The following is a 21,548-nucleotide window of genomic DNA, read 5'->3' as shown; positions in this document are numbered from 1 at the left end:
GGCAATTGTGTTTGGTTGATTTATTTATAATCAGAGACAGGGGTGCGCCAGGGGTGGGAAGGTGGGGTCATCACGTAGTCCCCAGCCCTGTCCTACATGGTAAGACAACTGCAAAGAGTCGACCAGCTCATCTTCTTCCCTGCAGCCTCTTCCCAGGGTGCTTCCCTAGAGTCATGCTCTCTGTGTTCAGACTCCGGTGAGCAGAAAATGGCTTCTGAAGGAAGACAAGCAGAGACAGCCCTGTTGGACCAGAGCTATTTCTGGGATCATCTGGTGTGTGAAGCTGGGCTATTTCCTAGGGCATCAGGCAGACTGGATTTGCATCTGGATTTGATGTATTAATTTAGTGAAGGAGACATTTCCCTGAAGTTGGGGAGAGGGGGTAGACTCTCCAACGCATTCCACAGCTCTGACTGCCTAGATTCCTTAATGGGGTGGTTGTGTTGAGATTTGATTCTGCGAGGTTGGGAGTGGGGCCATCTTTGATCTTGCTGTCCTGAGCTCACCAGGCTGTGGGCTCTTGGTGCCAGACCCAGATTTTGTGCCCATGTGGTATGACTGGATTTCTGGTCGTGTCCCAATGTCCCTCTTCCCCATCTCTGTGTTCTGTGTGTGTGACACTGATCTGGGTGGGGGCCCCTTCTCGGGAGGTCATGGGCAGGGTGAAGGCCCCGTGCACCAAGTGTGCGGCACTCTGGGGGAGCCCCCGCCTGATGGGTTGTCTTCTGGGTTCCTAGCCCCTCCCCAGTTCCAGAGGCACGCCCAGGCCTTTCGATTTCATTGGCCCCTGATGAGGGGGCCCCTGTACTATCTGTATCTTGAAACTGGGGCTGCAATCCTCCTCCCCTTAGCCCTGCCCCAGTGGCAGCATTCCGCAGCCATCTGGTCTCCCTGAGGCACCACAGGACACTGCCAGCAGTAGGAGATAACAAAGTGACCTTGGTTCCCTGACCACCCTTCATGGAATCCTGTACTTCTTGGGCTGAGGCCAAGGCATGTTGGAGTAGCATATCAGCTTTCACTGACACGTAGACCCTTAAGTTCTAGGTCCTCAAACCAAATAAATGTAGGGATAGTATCTCTTTCCCTAAAGCATCTTTGTAAATTCCCCTTTTTTCTCCAGCCCCCTCCTCTCAGTGCTGTACCTTGGCAGTGGGCACTAAGAGGTCCTTTTCCTTTCCTGGGCTTCCAAAGAAAGCTGGATCTGCTTGGGAAGTAGCTGCATATATGGCCTGGGGTATGCCTCTGTGATATTTGTGGTATATGTGTGTGTGTGTGTGTGTGTGTGCACGCGTGAGTGCACACATGCGTGTGAATATAGCAAAGCGATGTCTTTGAATGTACAAAGGGAGACGTGAGTGTATGGGCTTTTACAGGGCATGTATACCTGATCCGGGCATGTGAAGAGGACACACTAATTTGAGAGGCATGTCTGCGTGGGTTGTGAATCTGAGTGTGACTGTGTGTGATGTGAGGAGGGAGGGACTAGAGAAATTCACAGAGTGTGTTGCTACTTCCCTCCTGGCTGTGAATGAGTGGCCTTCGCTCATTAGGCGTCCCCACTGCAGGATGTGTGGGGAGCTCTAGCACCAAAGAATAGCACCAAAGAATCTCAAGGATGTGCACCTTGAGAGAGGGAATTCAACATCCCACAGAAACACTGCCCCCCACCCACCCCTGGCGCTTGCCTCCGCGATCCCAGAAGCAGGTCCTAGGTGTCCAAAAAGAAGGAAATAAAAGCAGCTCTGTGTCACGGTGGACACCCTCTACCACTGCCGGGCCAGAGGAAGTAAACTGCCCTGGGGAGTGTCACAGCGGGGAGAATCAGGCTCCAGAGAGGAATTGCTGGCCTAGTTTGCACCTAACGCCACCCCCACCACCCCCATCACCGCCCCAGCCATGACCTCCAAATACCCTTTAATGGTCACTCTAATAGTCACAGGGCATCGGCGTCTCTGGCAGAAGTGGAAGGGAGGAGGTGGCAAGGACTAAACTCTCGTGTCCTGGTGGCCCTTACCCAGATAAACTTAAAACTGAGGTCCTTGAGTGCTCTGCTCTCCTCCCCAAGAAATGTTATGCCCCTCCACTGTGGCTTGGAGTGGGGATGGGGGTGGGTGGGAGGCACCCCATCAGGATCCCTTAGCACATTGGTGCCCATCTACATACATCAGGCATTTGGTTTCCATTTCCCAGCTCATTAGTGGAGATCAAGCCCTGTTGTTGCTGAGGGTTGGGGGCTGGGTTTTCTGCTGGCAAGCAAGCAGGGTGGAAGTAGGGAGAAAAAAGGGGAGACTTGGACAGACTCCAGTATTGGATTCAGGCAGGGGCATCTCTGGAGAGTTGGCCAAGCTTCCTGGCCCCTCCTCCTACTAAGGCCCCTGGGTTCCGGCCACTGCAAACTCCTTCCAGGAAAAGGCCGCTTGTCCCAACCCCTCTGCCCTCTGGGCCAGATTGGGCTATACCAAGCTGCTCCAGGAATGTCATGAGGCATGCAGGACTTGGGGTGCCTGCTTGGCCCCCCTTCCTGGGGAGGGGGAATATGGCTGTGGGGTAAATGACCCTAAACATTCCCAGCCAGAGAAACTCCCCCTGCATTCCAGACTCCTATGGCAATGTCACCTCTGACCTAGAAGGAGAAGGCAAGATGATGTGGTTGGATGGAGCTCGGAGGCAGGCTGACAGCTGGGATGCTGGGTCAGTTGTGGGTTGGGTTGTGGGGTTGTCAGAGGGAAGAGGGGAGGAGGGGGTGGTTTGTGAGTCAGGGGAGAGGGTCAATGGGGGAGGAGGCATATTCATGGGGGAGGAGGGAGTTAATGGGAACAATAAGTGGAGGAGAGACAATGGGGCAAGACTTTGAACACACCCACGGGGGAACAGACACCACTTCAGCCAGCCAAGGGTCTAATTAGATCCTCACTGTCAGAGCGATCTGTCCCCTCTGTGTCTGAGGCCCCAGGGGCTGGGGAGAGGTAGGGTCAGGGAGTAGAAGTGGGGGTGCAGAGGATAATTAGAAACATTCTCTACTGAGTGAGCAGGCGCCACCAGGCCCACTTCTCCCCTCACCGCCCTCCTCTCTTCCCCAGGTCCCCCACCCCCTTCCCTAGGACCTGGACATTTCCAGCCAGACTAGGGGAGGGGTTGGTGGAGCCTGGGAGTAGAAACCCAGTGGGATTGGCTTCCCGGGCCCTTACACAGTCTCTAAAGTGCAAACAACATATTTTCGCCATGCAACGGTATTTAATTACACATAAAAACAGAGCCATTAAACTGAAATTAAACCCTTGTTGGAATCACTTAATTCAGGGCATGACAAATTGCTTTCAGTGGAGGCAGCAGTGAAGTCCCCCAGGGAGAGATGGAGATTAGCGGCTTCCATGGCTGGCTGGGTCCCCTCGTTCTCTTTAAAGCCTGGCTCTCTTGCCAGCTCTAAATTCTGAAATTGGGATCAACCTTCTTCCTAAAGACCACCCAAGCCAAGGGAAGCCTCTAGGTTTGTTTAGGATGATAGAAATGGAGGTTTGGGGAATCACAGAATCACTGTCCAACCCAGTTTTAGACAACACTCCTCCATTTTATCGATGGGGAAGTTGAGACCTGAGTGCCAAAGTCCTCTGGAACCAGGATTAGAACCTTGGCAACAAGCCATGCCCAGGAAGGCTGCTTTTTTCAGGCTTTGTATCCTTTCGTCCTGGGCCTGGAGACAGGAGTTGGGACTGAGCAGGTCTCAGAGGGTTCCAGAACCAGAGCAGGCCCTAGTTGGGGAGGGTAGGTTTCTCCAGGACTGGGCTCCCACCTGATCCAAGTCTAGAGATGGCAGGGAAGCCAAAATGGTGGCTCCGGTTGCTTACCACCTGGGTGAGGTTGGGCAGGTGGGACTTTCTTCTCCTATGAGCCATAGTTTGCTCATCTGTTGAAGGGGTTGGCGATTCCTGTTAAGACGGGTGGGTGGGATGCTTGAACAGGGCTTGGGGCTGAGTCCAGTAGGTGGACCTATTAGACTTTCTTCTCAGGACCTCTGCTTCCCCATTTGTGATAAGATCCAGTTAGGACCTGGTGGTTTCTAGGACCTTCGCTTGCTCTGACTCTCTCTGTTTGCAGCCCTTTCTTCTCCTTCCAGGCCCCTCTTTCCTTAGGTTTCTCTCTCTCCTCTGTGGTCTGCTCTTCTAACATGGACAGAGGTCTGGGGTCTGTACTACTGCCCCCTAAATTTCTCCTGCCTCACCTAGTCTTCCAGTGACTGTGTGAGGCCCACCTGGGAGGTGAAAGGAGATCACATGGGAAAGGGGCTGCACTCTGGAGAGGGGCTAGGGGGTGGATTGTGTGCACAGCCTCCCTCCCTCATGTGCCTCTGTGATCTGGGACCCTGCTCTCCTGATTGAAACCAGATGGGTCTACTGCAGGCCGGAGGCATCTCAAAAGTCCATTCTCTCAATGCACTCCGCACCCCCCCTCCCAAAACGGGAGTTGGGTATAACTAAGGGAAGGTGGGGATGTGGGGGTTTCTCTTTGCTGGGGCTAGGAGAGAGAGGCCTTTCCCTTTTCCCTACTCTACCCACTAGTGGCCTGTGAACTTTTCTATTAGCTCAGGAAGGGTGGCAGTGGGACGCTGGCCGGCTGAGGACAAGTCTCTCACTGAGGCTTGGGTGGACAGCAAGCCCCCTCCCCATCATCCGACAGCCTCCTCTGGGGGCGGCACCCCCTCCCCCACCTCTGCAGTGAAGTTCAGCTGTAGGCTGTCAAGTAGGGGCTGACTATGTCTGTACCCTGTCTCCTGCAGTGGCCTCAAGGTCATTCCCCTTCCCCTTGGCCTCCTAGGCCTTGGTAGACAGAGAGGTTCCTGTGTTGGGGGTTGGGGTGGAAGGGCTGGGGCCCAGGGTTCCCGTCATTGCAGGCCTGGCAGCGACCGGGCCGCAGATGGCTCCCCCGCCAGCCTGGCGGCCAGCACAAATGCTTTACAGCTGTACCTCTATCGGCTTGCCCCGAAGAGTCTAGAGACAGAGGCAGGAAGCTGGGGGACCCAGAGGGGCACACATAGATTGCTGGCGTGGGTCTGGGACAGGCCAACACAGCTGCCCGGCAAACCCAGGTTGCTGAGAAAGCGAGAATGGCAATGGAAACTGGGACCCTGAAACTGCAGAAAAAGCGTCCTTACATGCAGGGGCTGGAATGGGGGCTCCCTGGGGAAGGATTGTGTTGGGGGGGTGGGTGCTGTCAGGGCCAGGGCTCAGGGGCCCGGCCTTCCTCCTGGGTCCTGGTCCCTGAGCAGAGCCGGAGCTTCTAAATTGGAATAGCAGGGAGGGAAGCCCAGTCTTGTCCCCACCCAGGGGAAATTGGACCAGACTGCTCAGGAAATAAATTGAATTTTCCAGCATCATGGAAGGTTAGTCGGACAATAGAGGTTTTTTCCCCCAAAAAACATAAGAAAAAAAAAAAAAAGTCCAGTTGCCTTTGGCTGAGCTGTTGCCCAACTTTGTTTCTCAGCCTCAGTTCAAGGCTTCCCATTCAAAGTGACATGTGACTGCTCAGTGACCCTGGCCTGATCGCTGGTCCTGTGAGGGGTCAGGCCAGGCCATCCCGGAACTGTGACCACCCCCACCTCCGAAAGCCCTGGGCAGGTCCCGCCCCATGCAATGAGGGAGAGGCTGTGGTAAAGACAAAAACCCTCCCCCAAAGAGATTTCGAATTTAGGGGGCATTGAGTCCTCGATCCCAGGCAGTAGGCCCAGAGGGGTTTATATTGAAATGTAAACTGAGACTTGAAAAGTTTTGAAAAGTTTTCTTTTTTGGGGACAGTGGTGGGGAAGGTTGCCTTTAAAATGCAAGGGGTTTTTGTAAACCCCTGCATGGGGATGTTCTTGGGGCTCTAATGAGGGGAGCAGGCCCACAGGCTGGGGAACGGAGGGCCAGCCTCCATTTACGCTGTCTGCAGACGGTGGCCTTGCAGAGGACTCTGCGCCCTGGCAGAGGAAGGGAGGGTCAGCACAATCCAAAGCAGAGGGCAGGTCTGGAGTGGGGGGAGAGCAGAGGCTGCCCCCAGGCAGATCCCAAAGTTCCTGGCTGGGAGATAAGGTGGGGGAGACCACACAGGAAGCTCTGGGGAGAGCCCCGGGGAATATCTCAGCTGGAGAGGAGTGTGTATGAGGGGGAGAGAGGGTGGCTCTAGCCTGGTGGCTGAGAACGACCAGGGCTGAGAGCAGCCTTTAAGGTCTTCTCTAGTTCACCCATTACACAGTGGGGGAAACAGAGGCCTAGTGGGGTCTGTGACTTGCTTGTCTGAAGGCATAAATGAGCTGGTGGCAGCAGTGGATTAGAACTCAGGGCAAGTTCTGTTTGCACCATCTCCCGGGGAGTCCAGGGGGGTATTTGGGCATCTATCCTTTTTCCATAAGAAAGGACTCTTCAGGGACCAGAAAGGGGAAGCTAAGTAAGGCTATAGTTGGGGAAGAAGGAAGGAGGTCCTGAGGGGAGATTCTGGGATTCTGGGTGGGAGGTTATAGGGGGAGATGTGCCACTTTCCAGGCAGAAAGAGGGAGGGGCGACTTTGACAACATCCAGAGTGGCCTGGGGCTAGGGACCTAATCCCTGATGGAAGAGGAGGGGTTTGGCAGAGACACTAGGAAGAGGGGCAGACAACCCTGTCCTGGTGAATGTATGTAGAGGCAGGGGATTGGACTTAATGACCTCGGGTTCAATAAGCTCCAAATGTCATCATTATTATCATCGTCACCGTGGGTTTGGGTCCAGATTGCTTGGGTTCAAATCTCGCTCTGCTATTTATTATGGTTGCACCCTGGGAAACTGACTTAATCTCCTAATCCACAATTCTGTATGTATCAAACAAGGTTAAGTAATGGTACTTATGCAGTGGTGTCGTCAAGATTCAATGAGCCTACATATGGCAAAGCTTCTAGCAAATGCTGCAGGCATGATGTGTGCCAGGCACTGTTTTAGGTGCTGGGAGTTCAGCTTTCCTCACGGAGCTCCTGCTCCAGTGGCATGGTACTTGGAATATATTGAATGCTCAATGACAGATTGATACGAGTGCCATCCTTCTCATAATGCACGTTTGTACATTCACGTTCAGTGTCTCTTTAGGCTTCCCACAACCTTAATTTTGTGAGGTGGGTATTATAGTGCCCAGAGAAGTGACTTGTCCTAAACCATGAAGCTTGTCAGTGGCAGTGGGGACCTGCCACTCAGCTCTGCCTGACCACCCGGGCTTCTAATTCTTGATGCAGAAGAGGGAAGTGTTGGGGGGGGGGGGGCGGTGAACTAGGCAAAGATATGTCCCATCTCAGTGTTAATGCGGCATCACATCTCATGTTGTAGAGGAGAGAACATCTTTCCCGGGGCACATACAGACCTCTTCTCCATTCCCTGCCCAACCCCAGTGTGCCTAATCCTGCACCGCTCACACGAGAGCTCAGCACACGTTTGGTGAATGAGTGAATGATAAATTGAATGGCATTCTCCCTTCTCCTTCCCCTCTTGTTCTCTGGTTCCCTCCTCCTGGCTTGCCTTCCCTGGCCCCCAGGCCTGCTGCCAGTCAAGCTCCACTTGACTACCTTGCTAAGACTCGATTGCAGGGAGTAAAGGCTGAGATACCTTCCAGGAAGCAGAGACTTACCGAATAAGCCCCGCTACCGCCAAGGGCGAGGGTCAGGAAGAAGACAGCCCCAGCCAGGCGGGCACAGGGGGACTGTGGGAGTGGGGAGCTCAGCTGGGGGAAGATTGAATTGTGTCCCTCCAAATTCACAAGTCCTAACCCCAGTGTGATTGTATCTGGAGATAGTATTTTTAGGAGCTAATTAAGGTTAACTGAGATCGGAAGAATGGGGTCTCCATCTGACAGACTTGGTAGCCTTATTAAGAAGAGAAGAGAGGGATGCCTAGGGTGGCTCAGTCAGTTAAGCATCCGACTCTTGATTTCGGGTCAGGCCATGATCTCATGATGCGTGGGATTGAGCCCTGAGTCAGGCTCTGTGCTGACAGCATGGAGCCTTCTTGGGATTCTCTCTCTCTCTCAAAATATATAAATGAACTTTAAAAAAAGAAGAGAGCTCTCTCTCTAGAAGCACACACTGCAGAAAGGCCATGCGCACAAACGACGAGAAGGTGGCTGTCTGCAAGCCAGGGAGAGAGCTCTCACCAGAATCCAACCATGCTGGTACTTCAGGTTCCAGAACAGTGACAAAGTAAGTGTCTGTTGTTGAGGCCACCCGGTATCATGTTATGGCTGTCTGAAGAGACCCACACCAGTGGGATTGGGATGCCTTGGTCCTGCTCTTTCCCATGTGGCCCTTCCATGTCAGAGGAACCAAGGACTCAGGGCTAGATCAAGTAGGTTCCTGCCCCAGCCTGTCTCCTTAGGCTCTTATCTCTTTCCTGGCCTAAAATCCAAATTCTCACAGCTTCCTCTTTTGATCACACTTCTCCCCAGCCCAGCCCTCAGATCCAGTCTCCTGCCCCCCCCCCCACACCCCCAAGCCATATTTCTAAAGCACAAATCTGGTCACTTACTCCTTGGCTGAAGAGCCTCTGATGTCTCCCTAGTGCTCATCAGATGAAGTTCAAGCAGGTTGCTGTGCATGATTGTACATTGTACGACCTGTACAACTGCATACAGTGGTCTTGAGTCCAGCCTCATTCAGTCATTCATTGACTCATTCATTCATTTAATAAGTATTCATGCCCTAGACATTCTCAGCCTAGCACCCAAGGCTCTTGATAATCTTACTCCCCTTACACTTACTCCCTTGGGTACCATATACTTCAGCCACGGTGAATATGGTATCGTCTCATACCTGTGTGTTCCACATGTAGATTCATCCATCTGCTTGTCTGAGAATGCTGAGGCAGTAGAACGGGCACAAATTTAGAATCTTATTTCTTGCCACTGCCCTTGAATATGGGCAAGTTAACCCTCTGAGTCTCAGTAAAATGAGATTGCACATACACATTGTGACTCACATTGTACTTAGCACATAAGAGCCCCCCAATAAAAGTTGGTTTCTCTCCCCTGCTTTGCATGCTAAACTCCTATTTACCCTTGAAGACCCAACCTGAATGTTACCTCCTTGGCAACATTGCCCTCATTCCCTCCAAATGGATAAGGTTTACCTTCCCTGTTTCTAAACTTCCTGCCAGCCCTGCATGGCACTTACGAACCTCTGTTAGAACACTGTTACGCTGATCTGTGTGTCTAGCTCACACGAACAAAGCCTCCAGCCAGAAAACCCTTGTTGCATGAAGCAAGGCACCGATCTCTGGGTCGGGAGCCCTTCACCTCCTAGCCCTGCCCTGGGTCCAAGCCCTCAGCCTGTTGGATGGCTCGAGAGTTAAGGACAGGAGGCTGAGGATGAAAGAGAAGAGGTGAGCAGACAGATGTGTGTAGGTGAGCAGACAGATGAGGTGGCAGGGCGGGAGGGTGCTTCGGGTTTCTGGGGAGGTCACTCTGTAGCCAGAGAGGAGGCAGGCTTTGGAGAGGGTGGGAATCTGAGGCTTGAAAAATGGTTGGCGGTGCAGGTGGCTGTCCCTCTCCCTTCCCATCAACTCTAGCTGGGCTTTGCTCTGGGTCCAGCCATCTGGGACAATGGGGCGAGGAAATTAAATGGGACAAGAGTGAGGGCACCCTGGTGGCTCAGTTGGTTAAACGTCCAACTCTTAATTTCAGCTCAGGTCATGATCTCAAGGCTCGTGAGATCGAGCCCCACGTCTGGCTCTGTGCTGACAATGCAGAACCTGCTTGGGAGTCTCGCTCTCCCTCCCTCTCTGCCCCTCCCCCCTCTAAATAAATAAATAAACAGTAAAAAAAATAAATGGGACAAGAGTTGGAGAGAGGAAGGTTTTTCTGTAAAGAGGGAGAGGACAGGTTTGAGAGCAGGTGGGTCAAGAAAGAATGAAGTGAGAACGAAAAGGGAGAACGTGGGGAGGGAGATTGAGGGAGGGGTGGACAGGAGGTATATGTGTATAGACAGCAGGACATGGAAGGATGGAAAGTTGGGAGGAATGACACTGGAAGGTACTGGTGAGGGAGGCTTCAGACCAAGGGCTGCAAGGCCTGGGGCCTCCTGGACAGAGAACTCTTGAGATGTGAAGACCCCTCCTCTCCTGACTCCTGGCTTGGTGGCTGTCCTTCCTCCCCTGTGCCCACCAACCCTCCTACCCTTGCTGGGCTGGCTGCTCTCCCCATCGGCAAAAGTCTAAGTCAAATTTTTTGTTAAATCTTCCTGGAGGAAAGATGAGTTTTATGGTAAATGCGGCAGAGAAGGTAAATTACCTTCAGTGGACTCAGCCCACGGCCAGGTTGAGGGGGCTGCTGGGGCGGGAGGCTGGAATGGAAGTTTGGTAGTGAGAGGGGAGGCAGGGCCCCTCAATGGCAGTTCAAAGCCGTTGGGAGAGTCTCTTCACAGACCCTTCAGGGCAGCTCCTGCCACTGGGTCATAGAGCTCAGCCTAAACAGAAGCAGCAGCCCCCCTTCTTAAGGGTCTCTAGGAAAGTGGATTTCCTGAGGCCCCTCCTGTACCATCTGGCAAGACTTGGACTGCCAATTGCCAACTGGCAGAAGCTAATGGTAGAACGCCCCCCCCCTCCCCCCCAGCCCAGGATGAAATGATGAAGCCATTGTCCATTTCTCCAGGGCTGAGTTGGTAGCCCGGGGCTCATCTGGGTTCAGAGACTCTTCCAGACTCCCCTTGAGCTGGCCATGTTTCACCTGCCTCTCATCCCTCAGGGAGCCCGAGTGAGACCTTGGAATCCATCGGGGGGGCTACACACACTCACCTTCAGCCCTGGGACACGGGCAAAATCTCAACTCTCCGTCTTCCTGGCATAATGGTAGGCAAGGAGTCGTGAAGAAGAAAACCGAGTATGCCAGAAATGTGATGAACACCACATGAATGGTTTAAGAGATGGTTTATGAAGGGAAGCCAGTGGCTACTGTACTGCTGTGGCCAGGGGAGTAGGAGGGAGTGTGGCAAATGCAGTCTTCTCTAGGACAGTGTCATTGCCTGCCAACTCAGGTCGCCTCTCTGTGTAGGTCTCCACCTCTGAGGGGGCAGCCCTGATTGCCTTAGAACCAACCGTTATGCCAAGACAGAAATTTTATTTTCCATGGGAACTACACAGGCACCCATGGGTAAAAGGGGTCTCTGCCAGCCGCCTGAATATAACCTTGAGAACTTGGCCACTGTGACCTCGAGAACCTTGTCCAGTGTTCTGTACTCTCCAGGGATGGGGCAGTGCCTGAGCACAGGCTGGGTGGGCTGCTCTCAGCCAGTCCCTCCAGCCCAGGGCAGCCTCAGTCCAGTTTGGCTGCCTGGGTTGAAACCATAATCTGTCAGGCTCAGCTTTGGCCAAAGATAATGATAATGATGCGGCGGCAGGGCCCACAGCTGGGAGGAGGCAGGCACTTGCTCCTGGTAGAACAAAAGTGGGCTTCTTCTCCGAGCCTCTTCCATCCTCATGTTGTGGTTTTCTTAGGACCCCAGGCCTGTTAGACAAACTATTCCAGCTTCTTGGGAGTCTTGATGGAAGTGGGGTGGGAGAAAGACCGCCCAGCTTCTCCAGGCCTCTGGAGTTGGCTGGCTGTTTGCATTCATGACTCTCTGCTGCCCCCGTGTGGCTGGAAGGCCAGTTGATGCCCTACTGCTGTGCACACTTGTCCGCGTTTCTCTATGAGTGTGTTTTCGGGACCAGGGGACACTCAACAAGACTGGGGCTGAAGCAGAACCAGAGAAAGCTGACCCTTGTGTCGGGTCTCCCGGCCCCCACCTCCCTCCTGTGGGTTGCATAAGGAGCATTAGGGCAGTTGTGACACCAGCTGGAGGACACTTGCTAACCAAAAAATTGAAAGAAAAGATGGGGCTGATACTCATTTGCAGTGCGGGGATTAGACATCGGGAATGTGAGGACAGCTGGGTGGTCTCTGACCATAGGGCCAAGTTTCCCCTTGCTAAGCTGCCCTGACAATCATGGCCACATTGGCCTAAAGAATCCAGGGCAGGCAGATCCTGCTTTGTCCTGGGAACAGCTGCCCAAGAAGCAATTGCAGAAGTGGCAGGGGGGTGGGGTGGGGGGGTGGGGGGAAGAAACGGATATGGAGGGAAATAGAGTCAGTCCATTCCTCCTTTGGTCAATTCTTGCAGACCATCTTTCCCAGGTCAGCCTTGAGCTAGGGGAGCATGGGTCCTGACCCAGCACCTGCTGTTTGCCACGACAGAGGGTCACACGTCTCTAACTCAAGCTGCTGTGTTGGTAGTATCCACGTTGATGGAGTCCGGGGTCCTCAGAGGTTGTTTCCATGTGGTCCTCAGGTGTGGGTGTGCTTCAGGATCACAGGGAACTTGTTAAGATGCCCACCAAAGTCTGAGAACAGCTGGTCCTGTCTATGGCCTCCTTATTTGGTTGAGGAAACTGAGACACAGTGGGGTCTGGCTGAAGGTCACTGATGAAGGTCACAGGGTTTCAAGGGTTTCACCAAGGTGTGGTATCTCTCTCCTCCAGTCCAATAGATTGGCTCATCAGTGTATGATGGGATGTCTGGGAAGGTGCAGAGGGAGCTCCCTCCCCCTACATCCTCTCTGTGTCCTGCAGCAGAGTACCCACGAGGCTGAGGACCTGGGAGGCCGACTGGACCGTGTCATACTCTGCGAACAGGTGGCATACATTCTCCTGGGACTCTGTCTGGCTCTTGGCCACAAATCCAAAGATCCTGGTGGGAGAGCACAGGCTGAGTGAGGTGGTGGGGCCCAGAGAGGTTAGGAGAGGTGATCTCAGCAAATACAGTGCTCCCCCGCTGCCCCTTCCCCAGCTCGCTGAGGATAGGATATGCCTCCTCCTCCTCAAGATCTAAGTTTCCCTCATTTTGAATGGGGGGGGGGTGCTCTGAGGACAGGACCTGTGTATTCCTCATCCTAGTGGGAGGTTCCTGAGGGCAAGGATGTGTTTTGACCATCAGATTGGGCATCCCTATAGATTAAAGCTCCCTGAGGTTAGACCCTGTGCCTCCTACATTAGACTGGGGGCTCCCAGGCTCATGACTCCTCCTTCAGACTGGAGGCTCTCTGAGGACCGGGGCTGGTGCCACCCCATCAAAACCATGGGCTCTCTTAAGATCAGGACAGGGGCTCCCTCCTTCTGTAACTCCCTTCTCCCGTTGGGTCCCAGGCCCTGCCCCAGGGAGACCTTTTATGGTGACTGACAGTGCACAGGAAGGCCTTACCAGGAGGGCTTGCAATATTTTTGCCACCTGTGGGAAAGGAAGATGGACATTTATGAGTACTGAGACCTCTCTGCATTCCGCAGGACTCTGGCTGAGCAGCGAGGGGAGCACGGCCAACTGCGTCCACACCCCACGGGGTCCCACCCTGCCCTCATCCCGTTGCTCCTGGCCCCTCGAGGCTCACAGGCTCTGTCTGTGATCCCAGTCCCAGAGTCAGCAAGAAACCCCAGTGGGCAGCTAGGCCCTGGATGGCTTTCCTGAGTTCAGCCCAGCCTTGAACTCACTTCCGTTGCTCGGGGTCCATGCCACAGAAGCGGATGGTGGTGAGGGGGTAATGGCGCCGGAAAAACACCCTGGAAGAGGCAGGGAGAGAAGGAGAGCTGATGAGAGCCTATCCCAGGGCCATGTCCTACCTCCATCATCTCCAGCTTTCATGGAGGTCACATGCCCTGCTCTCTAAGAAACCTCCCAGCTAGACCCTTACAGCCTGCCCTGCTGGGCCCTGGGGCACACGTTGGCACTTCTTTCCAGTCATGGAATGAATCTGCCTTGTGTCCTACATATTGGGGTTTTTTACCCTCTCCCCACCCCACGCCCACTGTGTCATGTAACTGCTTGAGGATCGTAATGGCATCTTGCTCATCTCTTGTTCCTCCAGCCCAGGACTGGGCTCCTGCTAGACTGTGAAGCCCTAAGCCTGGGGAAGGAGTGATCTCATCCACTGTGTCCCAGTGGGCAGCCAGAGTCTGGCCTTTTGCAGATGTGCCATCAATGGATGCAGATTTAACCAGTGCCCAGTGAATCCTGGTTAATTCCATCTCTGTTGGTCATAGGGAAGGGGGACTTTGGTAGGAGGTCATTGGTGTGAGGCTCAGAGAAGGCGGGGAACTTGCCTGGAGTCACTCAGCAAGTCACTGACCACGTTGGGTCCATGATCCTGAATCTTACTTTCATCACTGATCCATGGCCGTCTCAGCCATCCCCTCCACTTCCCTCTGCCCAGCCCAGCAGCCCCAGGACAAGGGAAGTCCCTTACTTCCTCTGGACATCCGTCAGGGTGATGCCTTGCTCAGTGACTTTGAAGTGGACCACGGTGGGTGTGGGGAGGACGTCCCTTTCAAAGGTGGTTGAGATGGCCTTCCGCACGGCCAGGGCTCCGCTCAGGGTCTCTACGCTCACGGAGGTCAAGTACAGGGCATGGCAGCCTGTGGAAGGTAAATGCTGTGCTTGGGCCCTGCCAGGATCCACCATGCAGAGGACCAGTCCCAGAGGACTTCGGGATCATCTGTGGCTTTGCATTGCTCTGGCCTCTGGCCCTCAGGGTGGAGTAAAGGAAGGGCTGTTGCCCTATGTTAGGGATGTCCAGACAAACCTTCCTTCTGTCCCGAAGCATGGGTGGCACTGCCTCGACCTCCACCCACCCTGGGGCCCTGGTTCATTGTCAAGAGAAGGTGGAGAAGACAAGGATGGGGAAGGGCCCGTTGCAGGAGATGTCACTCAGACAAGGGCTGATCTGTGCCTGGCCTCTGGACGAGAAGACGAACGACCTTTCCCCCTTGGAAACCCCCAAGACTTGGACCTGACACTCCACAGAGGATCCCAGGCCCACAGACCACCTCCAGGGCAGGTCCCTCAGGACCAGAGAGACCTCGGCATGTCCACATGTACCCATATGTGTGCAGGATGGGGTGTAAGCCTCACCCACCTCCCTGTCTTCTGCCCACTGCCCGCACCCCCCAGGCCTGCGGCCTTTCACCTCCGGGTTTACAGGGATGGGGAGAACCGGGGCACCTTTGTAAGGAGGAAGAAATAAAGCTGTGATGGGAACATGTGCGGGCCTGTATGCCCATGTGAGTGAGTGTGGGGCTGGGAGGTGCCCGAGGGGGGCATAGCCAAGACTGGAGCCTCCTCCATGCCACTCACCTGCGGATTTCTTTAGGCAGGAGGCCCGGCTGCCTGTAGCAGGGTCTGAGGCTTCTCCACCTCCCAATTCTGAGCCAAAGCAAAGAACAGGCCCCGGAGGGGGCGGGGGCGGAGTGAACGGACCCTTCTCTTAGGAACATTAATCCCTTTGAACCTCTCCCACCTCCGCCCCCACCTTCAGGAAGCAAGCCGCTGAGGAACCTGGAGTGATTACCGTAATCGGACAAACGGGGCCACTTGGGGCTCCCCAGATGCCTAGCTTGCAAGTCTTTTGATCCTTCCTTTTTCTCCTCACTCCTCCAGCCCCTGGATCTGCTGTAATCACCTGACCCTCAGGAGCCTCTGACCTCCTCCCTTCTTTCAGGCCCTTCCTAAACCCAGGCTTTTCTTTTCAGAAAGTAGGGAGGCCCTCCACATCACCACACTGGCAGCTTCCCCTGCCCCGACTCCTCTCCCAGAACCGCCCTGCTGCTCCTCCTGCACACCCTGAGATCGTCTAGTCCGGCTCACCAGCCTACTGGGCTGTAGGCTCCGGATGGGACTTCCTGGTCTCGGTTTGATGTATGATCTGTATGCCTTGGGGTGAATTACTCAGCCCCTTGAGCCCCCTTTTTCTTATCTGTGAAATGAGGATAACACCTATTTGACACAGCTGTGGTATGATGACAGCTGTCCCCATTTTGTAGAGGAGGAAACAGAGGCTCAGAGAGGTCAACCTCCTCAAGCCAGGAAGTGGCGAGGCCGGATGGATGCTAGACGAAGCACTTTTAACTGTGACACTAATCCCTAAATAAGGTGAGATGTGACCACTGGGAGCCTTTGTAGTAGGAACACACAGGCCCAGTGCCCCGATGCTGCCTCTCTGGGGCCCACACCCACCTTTCTGCGGGATGGTGAGTTTGCAGGGCAGGGCCAGGGCCATGATGGAATGCTGGCACACAAAGGCAGAGAGGCTCCCTGCAAGGAGACGGGCAGCTCTGTGTGAGAAGGCCTGTCCCCGACCAGCCTCCCGGCCCGGAAGGGCAGGGCCCACCCCGGGGCCTGCAGGCCGGAGACGCTCACCAAAGTAAGGCTCCTCATCTGCTCCTTTGAGATGCACCCCTTTGGCAGAAGACTCAATGAGGAAGTGGCGGATGAGGTCACTGTTGTCCTCACCTGGACAAAGAAAGAAGAAAGAGTGTGTGTGGATGGGAGTTCCAGAGTCCAGTGTTGGCCAAATGCTGACCATCTCATTCCCTGACCTGCCTCCTCCTGGTCCGTCCAGAAGTGAACTTGTCCATCCCCCTGGCTGTGGGTGGGACTGCTGGTAAGAACCCTGTCTTCAAGGCCTCCCACAAAGGAGGTGTCAACGCCTTTGCTCAAAGGCTTCTGTGTCCAGTAATTCTCTCAGGAGATCCTTCTCTTGGTTTCAAGAGCTACAGGAGTTGGTTCTCAATGACTACTCAAATCGGATTTTAACGCATCAGCCTGATTTCTCTCTCCCCCTACCCACTCCTTCCCAGGGGCTATTATTCTCCACCAGACGGTCCTGCTGACGCCAGGCTGGCCCTGGAGGGTGAACAATGTCCGTCTGCTTGTTCTCACCAGCCCCTGGCTTCCTCCTCTCTGTGCTCGCTGGCAAGGCTCGTTGACAACCAACGCCACCCAGAGATCACTTTCTTATTTAGACAGAGAGGCGTGGTGTAGAGAGCATGCATTTGGGGTTTTCATCCTTGCTCTGGGGGGTCATCAGCTAATTCTCGGAGCCCCATTTACCTCATCTGTTCGTCACGTGACAGCTGCAATTCTGGGGTTTGGTGAGGGGCTGGTACTTAGGTACCTTGTACTATAATGATATGATCTGTCTTTATCTGTCTTCCCAGCGAGGTATCCTGGTGTAGGGTGGATGCCCCACAGCTGTGTGTGTTGTGTGTGAGGCCACGGGAAAGCGTGTGATAAGCTATCACATGTGATAAACTGTCACACACATATCATAAGCTAGGGCACACACGTTATGACTACCTTAGGTTCCTTCACAATAAATCTGGTCTGGACAGAGGTGGGCGCCCAGAGGAGAGGATCCTGGAGAGGGGCTGGGAACTTCCTCTTTGGCCCCCCAGGAGAGCAGAGCGGGGAATCTGGGGACTCCGGGAGGCAGAAGCAGCTTAGGCTTGCCGTGGAAGGAGCTCCTTCTAGAGTCCCCCTGCAGGAAGGCAGCTGGGAGAGCCCTGAGGTGGACCGTCCTCCCAGCTGTCATTACAGGCCTGCCGCAAGGCAGCAGCAGAGCTGGGACTAAAGCCTACCACACTCCATTGCGTCTGCGAGGTCTTGAGTGAGGACAGAGACCGGTGCGTACCTGATCGGTTCTGGGCAGGTGCAGGAGCCTCATGCACCTTCAAGGCAAGGCCGAAGGAACCTCGGTAGGAAGAACTGTCCCTCACGACGAAAGCCCCTGGCTCCTCCTTCCTCAGCAGCTCGATTGCTGGAACAATCCTTGGGTCAGAGACAGTTAACCGCACCCTCCTCCCTCTCTTCTGGACACCCTCTGTCCCCCAGCCCCCTTAGGTCTTCATAGAGCAGACATTACAGAATCACTTTTTGTTCCCAGGAAGTCCTTTCTATTATCTAATCTCTACCCTTCCTGCTGTAGTCTCTATTTCCTCGAGACAAGAGGTTCACAGGATAACCCCCTTCCCTGGACCTACCATTTGTCTTTCCCTCCCCTAACATGACCCAGGGCCCCATATGCCTGATACAAGGTGGGGAACCCAGACTCTTGGGTCACTCATCCGTTGAAACACAGTGCTTCCTTTTACCTTGTTCCCGGGTGATGCTTGGCTTAAACCAGTATTTAGATGTGTCCATCACAAACTTCATCGTGGGCTGCATGTCCCTGGGGGGACCTGGAGACAGAGAGGGTGGACCCTGTAGGCTGGACAGAGGGGAGCTGAGAGACCCTCCCCCCTCCTCTGTGCAGTGGTCCCGTTCAACCCGCCCCACCCTACCCCAACCCCATTGTATCTCCAACGTCCTGCAAGAGGCAAAATCCAACAGAAGAATTCCAGGGCTTGGCACATGTAGGACTTAGGAGTCTCCCCTTGTATCCTTGGTAATGAATCACAAACAGATAAAAATCTCAGTTTAATGAGAAACAGTTTCTCAAATCTAGTGTTGTCTGGTGTGGACCGAAAGAAGGGATAAATAAGAGATTCTGAGATGCATCATCTGTTTGATTTTACCCTCTCTTCCTCCTTAAGAATCCTACAAGTGTCTTGGGGGGGGGGGGTGGAAAAGAAATTGAAAGAAAAGGTTGAGGAAAAGAAAGCAGCAGATCTGGGCCGATGAGCCTGTGCAGAAGAAGTCAGGAGACAGGATTCCTGACTCTGATTTGGGACAATTGTTTTGCTCCTGAAGCCCAGAGAGGACCGAATATACTAACCAGCCTCTGAGGGTCTTTAATACTCCAATAGCCTAGGCGATTAGCATGGATTTTGTTTTCAGAATTGTTTGCAGAATTTGACAAGTTTCCAGGGTATAATTAGTGATATCCTGGGGCATCACCAAACCAGGATGGGAATATTACCAGGCTAAGTAAATGTGCTTTTTGAAATGACAGAATGGCCATTTTCCTGGGTCCCCTAAGACAGAGAGCTGTGGTTCTCAATTTTGGCATCTTAAAAAGGTGTGTTATGGCCGGTTGAGAGTAACTCATTATAAAAAAAATGTACTAAAATCTGCAAACGATTTGCCCTGGGAAAACGATCAGAGCAGATTCAAAGCACACCCGTCATACCATTTTCTCTTGCTTACATTGACATGGCTCCCTGAATGGCAGTGTGGGCCAGAGTGAACATCACACCCCCCAGGAGTCACCCTGATGCTTGTGGCTGAGTGAGGGCTGAGAAGCCTCAGGAAGGAAGTGACTGAATGAGGCCAGAGCAGGGACAGTGTCCCCGGGGGCTGTGCAAGAGCTTTACTCTGGAGAGATGTACCCCGTGGGTGCTAAGGCTGGGCCTCTGTGTTTCCTGCTTTGGGTTCTGGCTGGTTTTGTTCTTTTTGGATGCCTGTAGTCACAGACTACGGGAAGGAGGGTGTTTGCTGTTTTGTGGTTTTTAGCTGTCTGAATTGGAATGCATTGTCTCGGTCAGCCCTCTGTGTGCTCGTCATCCATGAACGTCAGAGGTAGGACTGACTCTCCTTCTCCCTCTCCCTCTTGTGGGTTAGTCATCAAGCCTGCTGTTTTCATATCCCGAGGGTCTCTTGGCTCCGTCCTCTCTCCTCCACTGCCCTGCCCTGCCCTGGTTCAGGCCCCCATTATAGCTTGTCTGGACCACTTCGTGATGAAAACCAAAACAAAACAGTTCTCCCTACGGTTCCTCTGCCAGAGTGATCTATCAAACGTGCACCTCTGACCCCATCACTCTCTCGATTGAGACGCTCTGCTAAGGTCCCCGTGGCCTAACGGGTAAAAGCCACTCTAGCCTGGGGTTCAAGGCCTTTCCCAATCTGGCCCCAGATTACTCAATGACTTGACCCCACACCCAACACTGCAGTCATTTCCTAAACACGCATGTGCTTCTACACCTTCATGACTGTGGACTCGCTGTTCCCTCTGCTGGGAATGCCCCTCCTCTCCTGCTCTGGCTACAGACTCCATCCACTTTCCAGATTCAGCTCAGATGTCACGTCCTCTGAGGAGCTTTCCCAGTTTTTCAGACTAAAAGGATCACTCCTCCCTCTGTGGCCCCCAAGACTTAGGACATCTCTTTACTTCTGTGTTTATCCTACTCTACACGGATTGCTTGGCTTTTGTATCTCTTTCTAGACTGTGGCCATCTCTCTGTCCCTACTACTTGGCAAAGTGCTTGGCACACAGTAGGTATTCAGCGTGTTGACTTGCTATTGCAGAAACCCACTGATGTTTTATCTATTCCCCCAAGCCAAACTTCACAACGGTTTAAGTATTGATTTACAACATACCCTCCGAGGATGTGGTAAGAGGGGCATCTGGCAGGGTCTGGCTGTGGCTCCTGGTGGCCGGACAGGAGTGGCCGGAAGAAGTGGCCCCAGGTCGGACAAAGTCCTGGTGTCCTGGGGTTGGCTGGGATGGAGGACACCCTGGTTCTGGGCAGCCGTTGATCAGCACGATGGGTATGTCCACCATGGAGTTGGTGATGGAGGGCGGGCAGCTGCTGGCATGCTCCTTGGCCAGTGGTGGGGAGTGGGTTGCTCTGGGCTGGCCCATGCTTGCAGTGGGGTTGCCGGGGACCTGGAAGTCAGTGGCTTTCGTGCACAGGGACATTTGGCCAAGGCTGTGGAGACTGGAGGAAGAGCTGGCTGGGCTTTCCAAGGACCTAGAAGATGACTGATGGCTGGAGATGCTGGAGTGGAGGAGGGACTGGCTGCTGCAGGGAGGGCACCAGACAGGCAGGGTGTTAGGATGTCAGAGTGGACACTCGGGGCCTAGAGTTCTGGTTAAACAGAGTATTGTATAGTCCATTCCCCATAGCCCAGGACAAAGTACATGCCCACCTGATCCCCAAGGGATGCTGAAGGGTACAGAAATATCTCTGTACTGCCAAGTCTTTGGTCACTTAAAGTAGCCAATGAGCTGATTCCTTGCAGGTCATGTGGGCTTGGGCTGGACCGGATTCCCTCTGCCTTCCCAGCCAGGAAGTTCTGACAGCTATCACACAAGCACCCCAATACTCCCAAGAGCTTTGCACGCAGGCTGGACCCAGGCTGGACCGTGTCTACGGTGGATGCAGAGGGAGCTCCCCAGCTGGAGGAAGAGGAGGGGGCCAGCTCTGCATCCAGCCAGACTTCTCTCTGAGCTCAGAGGCCCATGCCAATGGCCATGGCTGTGGAATCCTAACCTCCTTGCCAACGACTGCCTTGGCACAGCAGCTTTGGAGTCGGTGTGGGGGACAGAGGTCCTGCAGTTTGGTCCTCCTGGGCAGGGTGTCTGTGTGTGCAGCTCCACTGTGAGGCCTGCACACGGGGCTGTGGCAATTAGGAATAATGCTCAGGCAGGTCGGCCTCCCTCCTCCTAGGTCTTGCTAGCAATAAAGAGGAGGGAGGCTTTCCTTTCCTAAATGGTTTTCCCTAAGCCCCCAAATTTTATTTATGCCCTTGTGTTTTGAGGTTGAAAAAAGAGCTCTCTTCCTTGAGATGGGTTGTATGAATGCTGGAGAAGGATGCAGGTAAGCCTCATCAGTTCTTTTCCCAAGAGGTAGGCATGAATAAAAATCTTTGTATATTGAGTTATGTTCTAAGTGCTTGAGGAAGGCTTGAGGTCCAAATGGCTGTGATGGCGTAAAAGAGAATATTCACTCATGTTTTTGGTACACATCCTGATTTTGCTCAGATAGAGCAGGGTGCCCATCTATTTTAGGATCTCTGTGTGTGTGTGTGTGTGTGTGTGT

General features: G+C 53.7%; 1 protein-coding gene across 2 annotated transcripts in view; it reads right to left on the bottom strand.

Annotated features, from left to right (window-relative positions):
* Window positions 1-10,896: 10,896 nt before the first annotated feature.
* TNS4 (tensin 4) overlaps window positions 10,897-21,548 on the bottom strand; it is a 28,042-nt gene continuing 17,390 nt past the window's right edge. For both annotated transcript variants that reach the window (XM_047846046.1, XM_047846047.1), the window contains exons 5-14: window positions 20,104-20,528; window positions 17,940-18,026; window positions 17,480-17,605; window positions 16,207-16,299; window positions 16,024-16,101; window positions 15,145-15,213; window positions 14,258-14,426; window positions 13,506-13,574; window positions 13,222-13,248; window positions 10,897-12,711 (exon numbers count right to left, since the gene is read on the bottom strand). In XM_047846046.1, coding sequence (XP_047702002.1) covers window positions 12,570-12,711; window positions 13,222-13,248; window positions 13,506-13,574; window positions 14,258-14,426; window positions 15,145-15,213; window positions 16,024-16,101; window positions 16,207-16,299; window positions 17,480-17,605; window positions 17,940-18,026; window positions 20,104-20,528 — 1,285 coding nt within the window. In that variant the 3' untranslated portion in view covers window positions 10,897-12,569. The remainder of the gene's footprint in view (window positions 12,712-13,221; window positions 13,249-13,505; window positions 13,575-14,257; window positions 14,427-15,144; window positions 15,214-16,023; window positions 16,102-16,206; window positions 16,300-17,479; window positions 17,606-17,939; window positions 18,027-20,103; window positions 20,529-21,548) is intronic.

This window comes from Prionailurus viverrinus, unplaced genomic scaffold (genome assembly GCF_022837055.1).
Source record: "Prionailurus viverrinus isolate Anna unplaced genomic scaffold, UM_Priviv_1.0 scaffold_35, whole genome shotgun sequence".
Lineage (NCBI taxonomy): Eukaryota > Metazoa > Chordata > Mammalia > Carnivora > Felidae > Prionailurus > Prionailurus viverrinus.
Note: the sequence above shows the minus strand (reverse complement) of the source record. Positions and strands in the feature narration are given on the sequence as shown.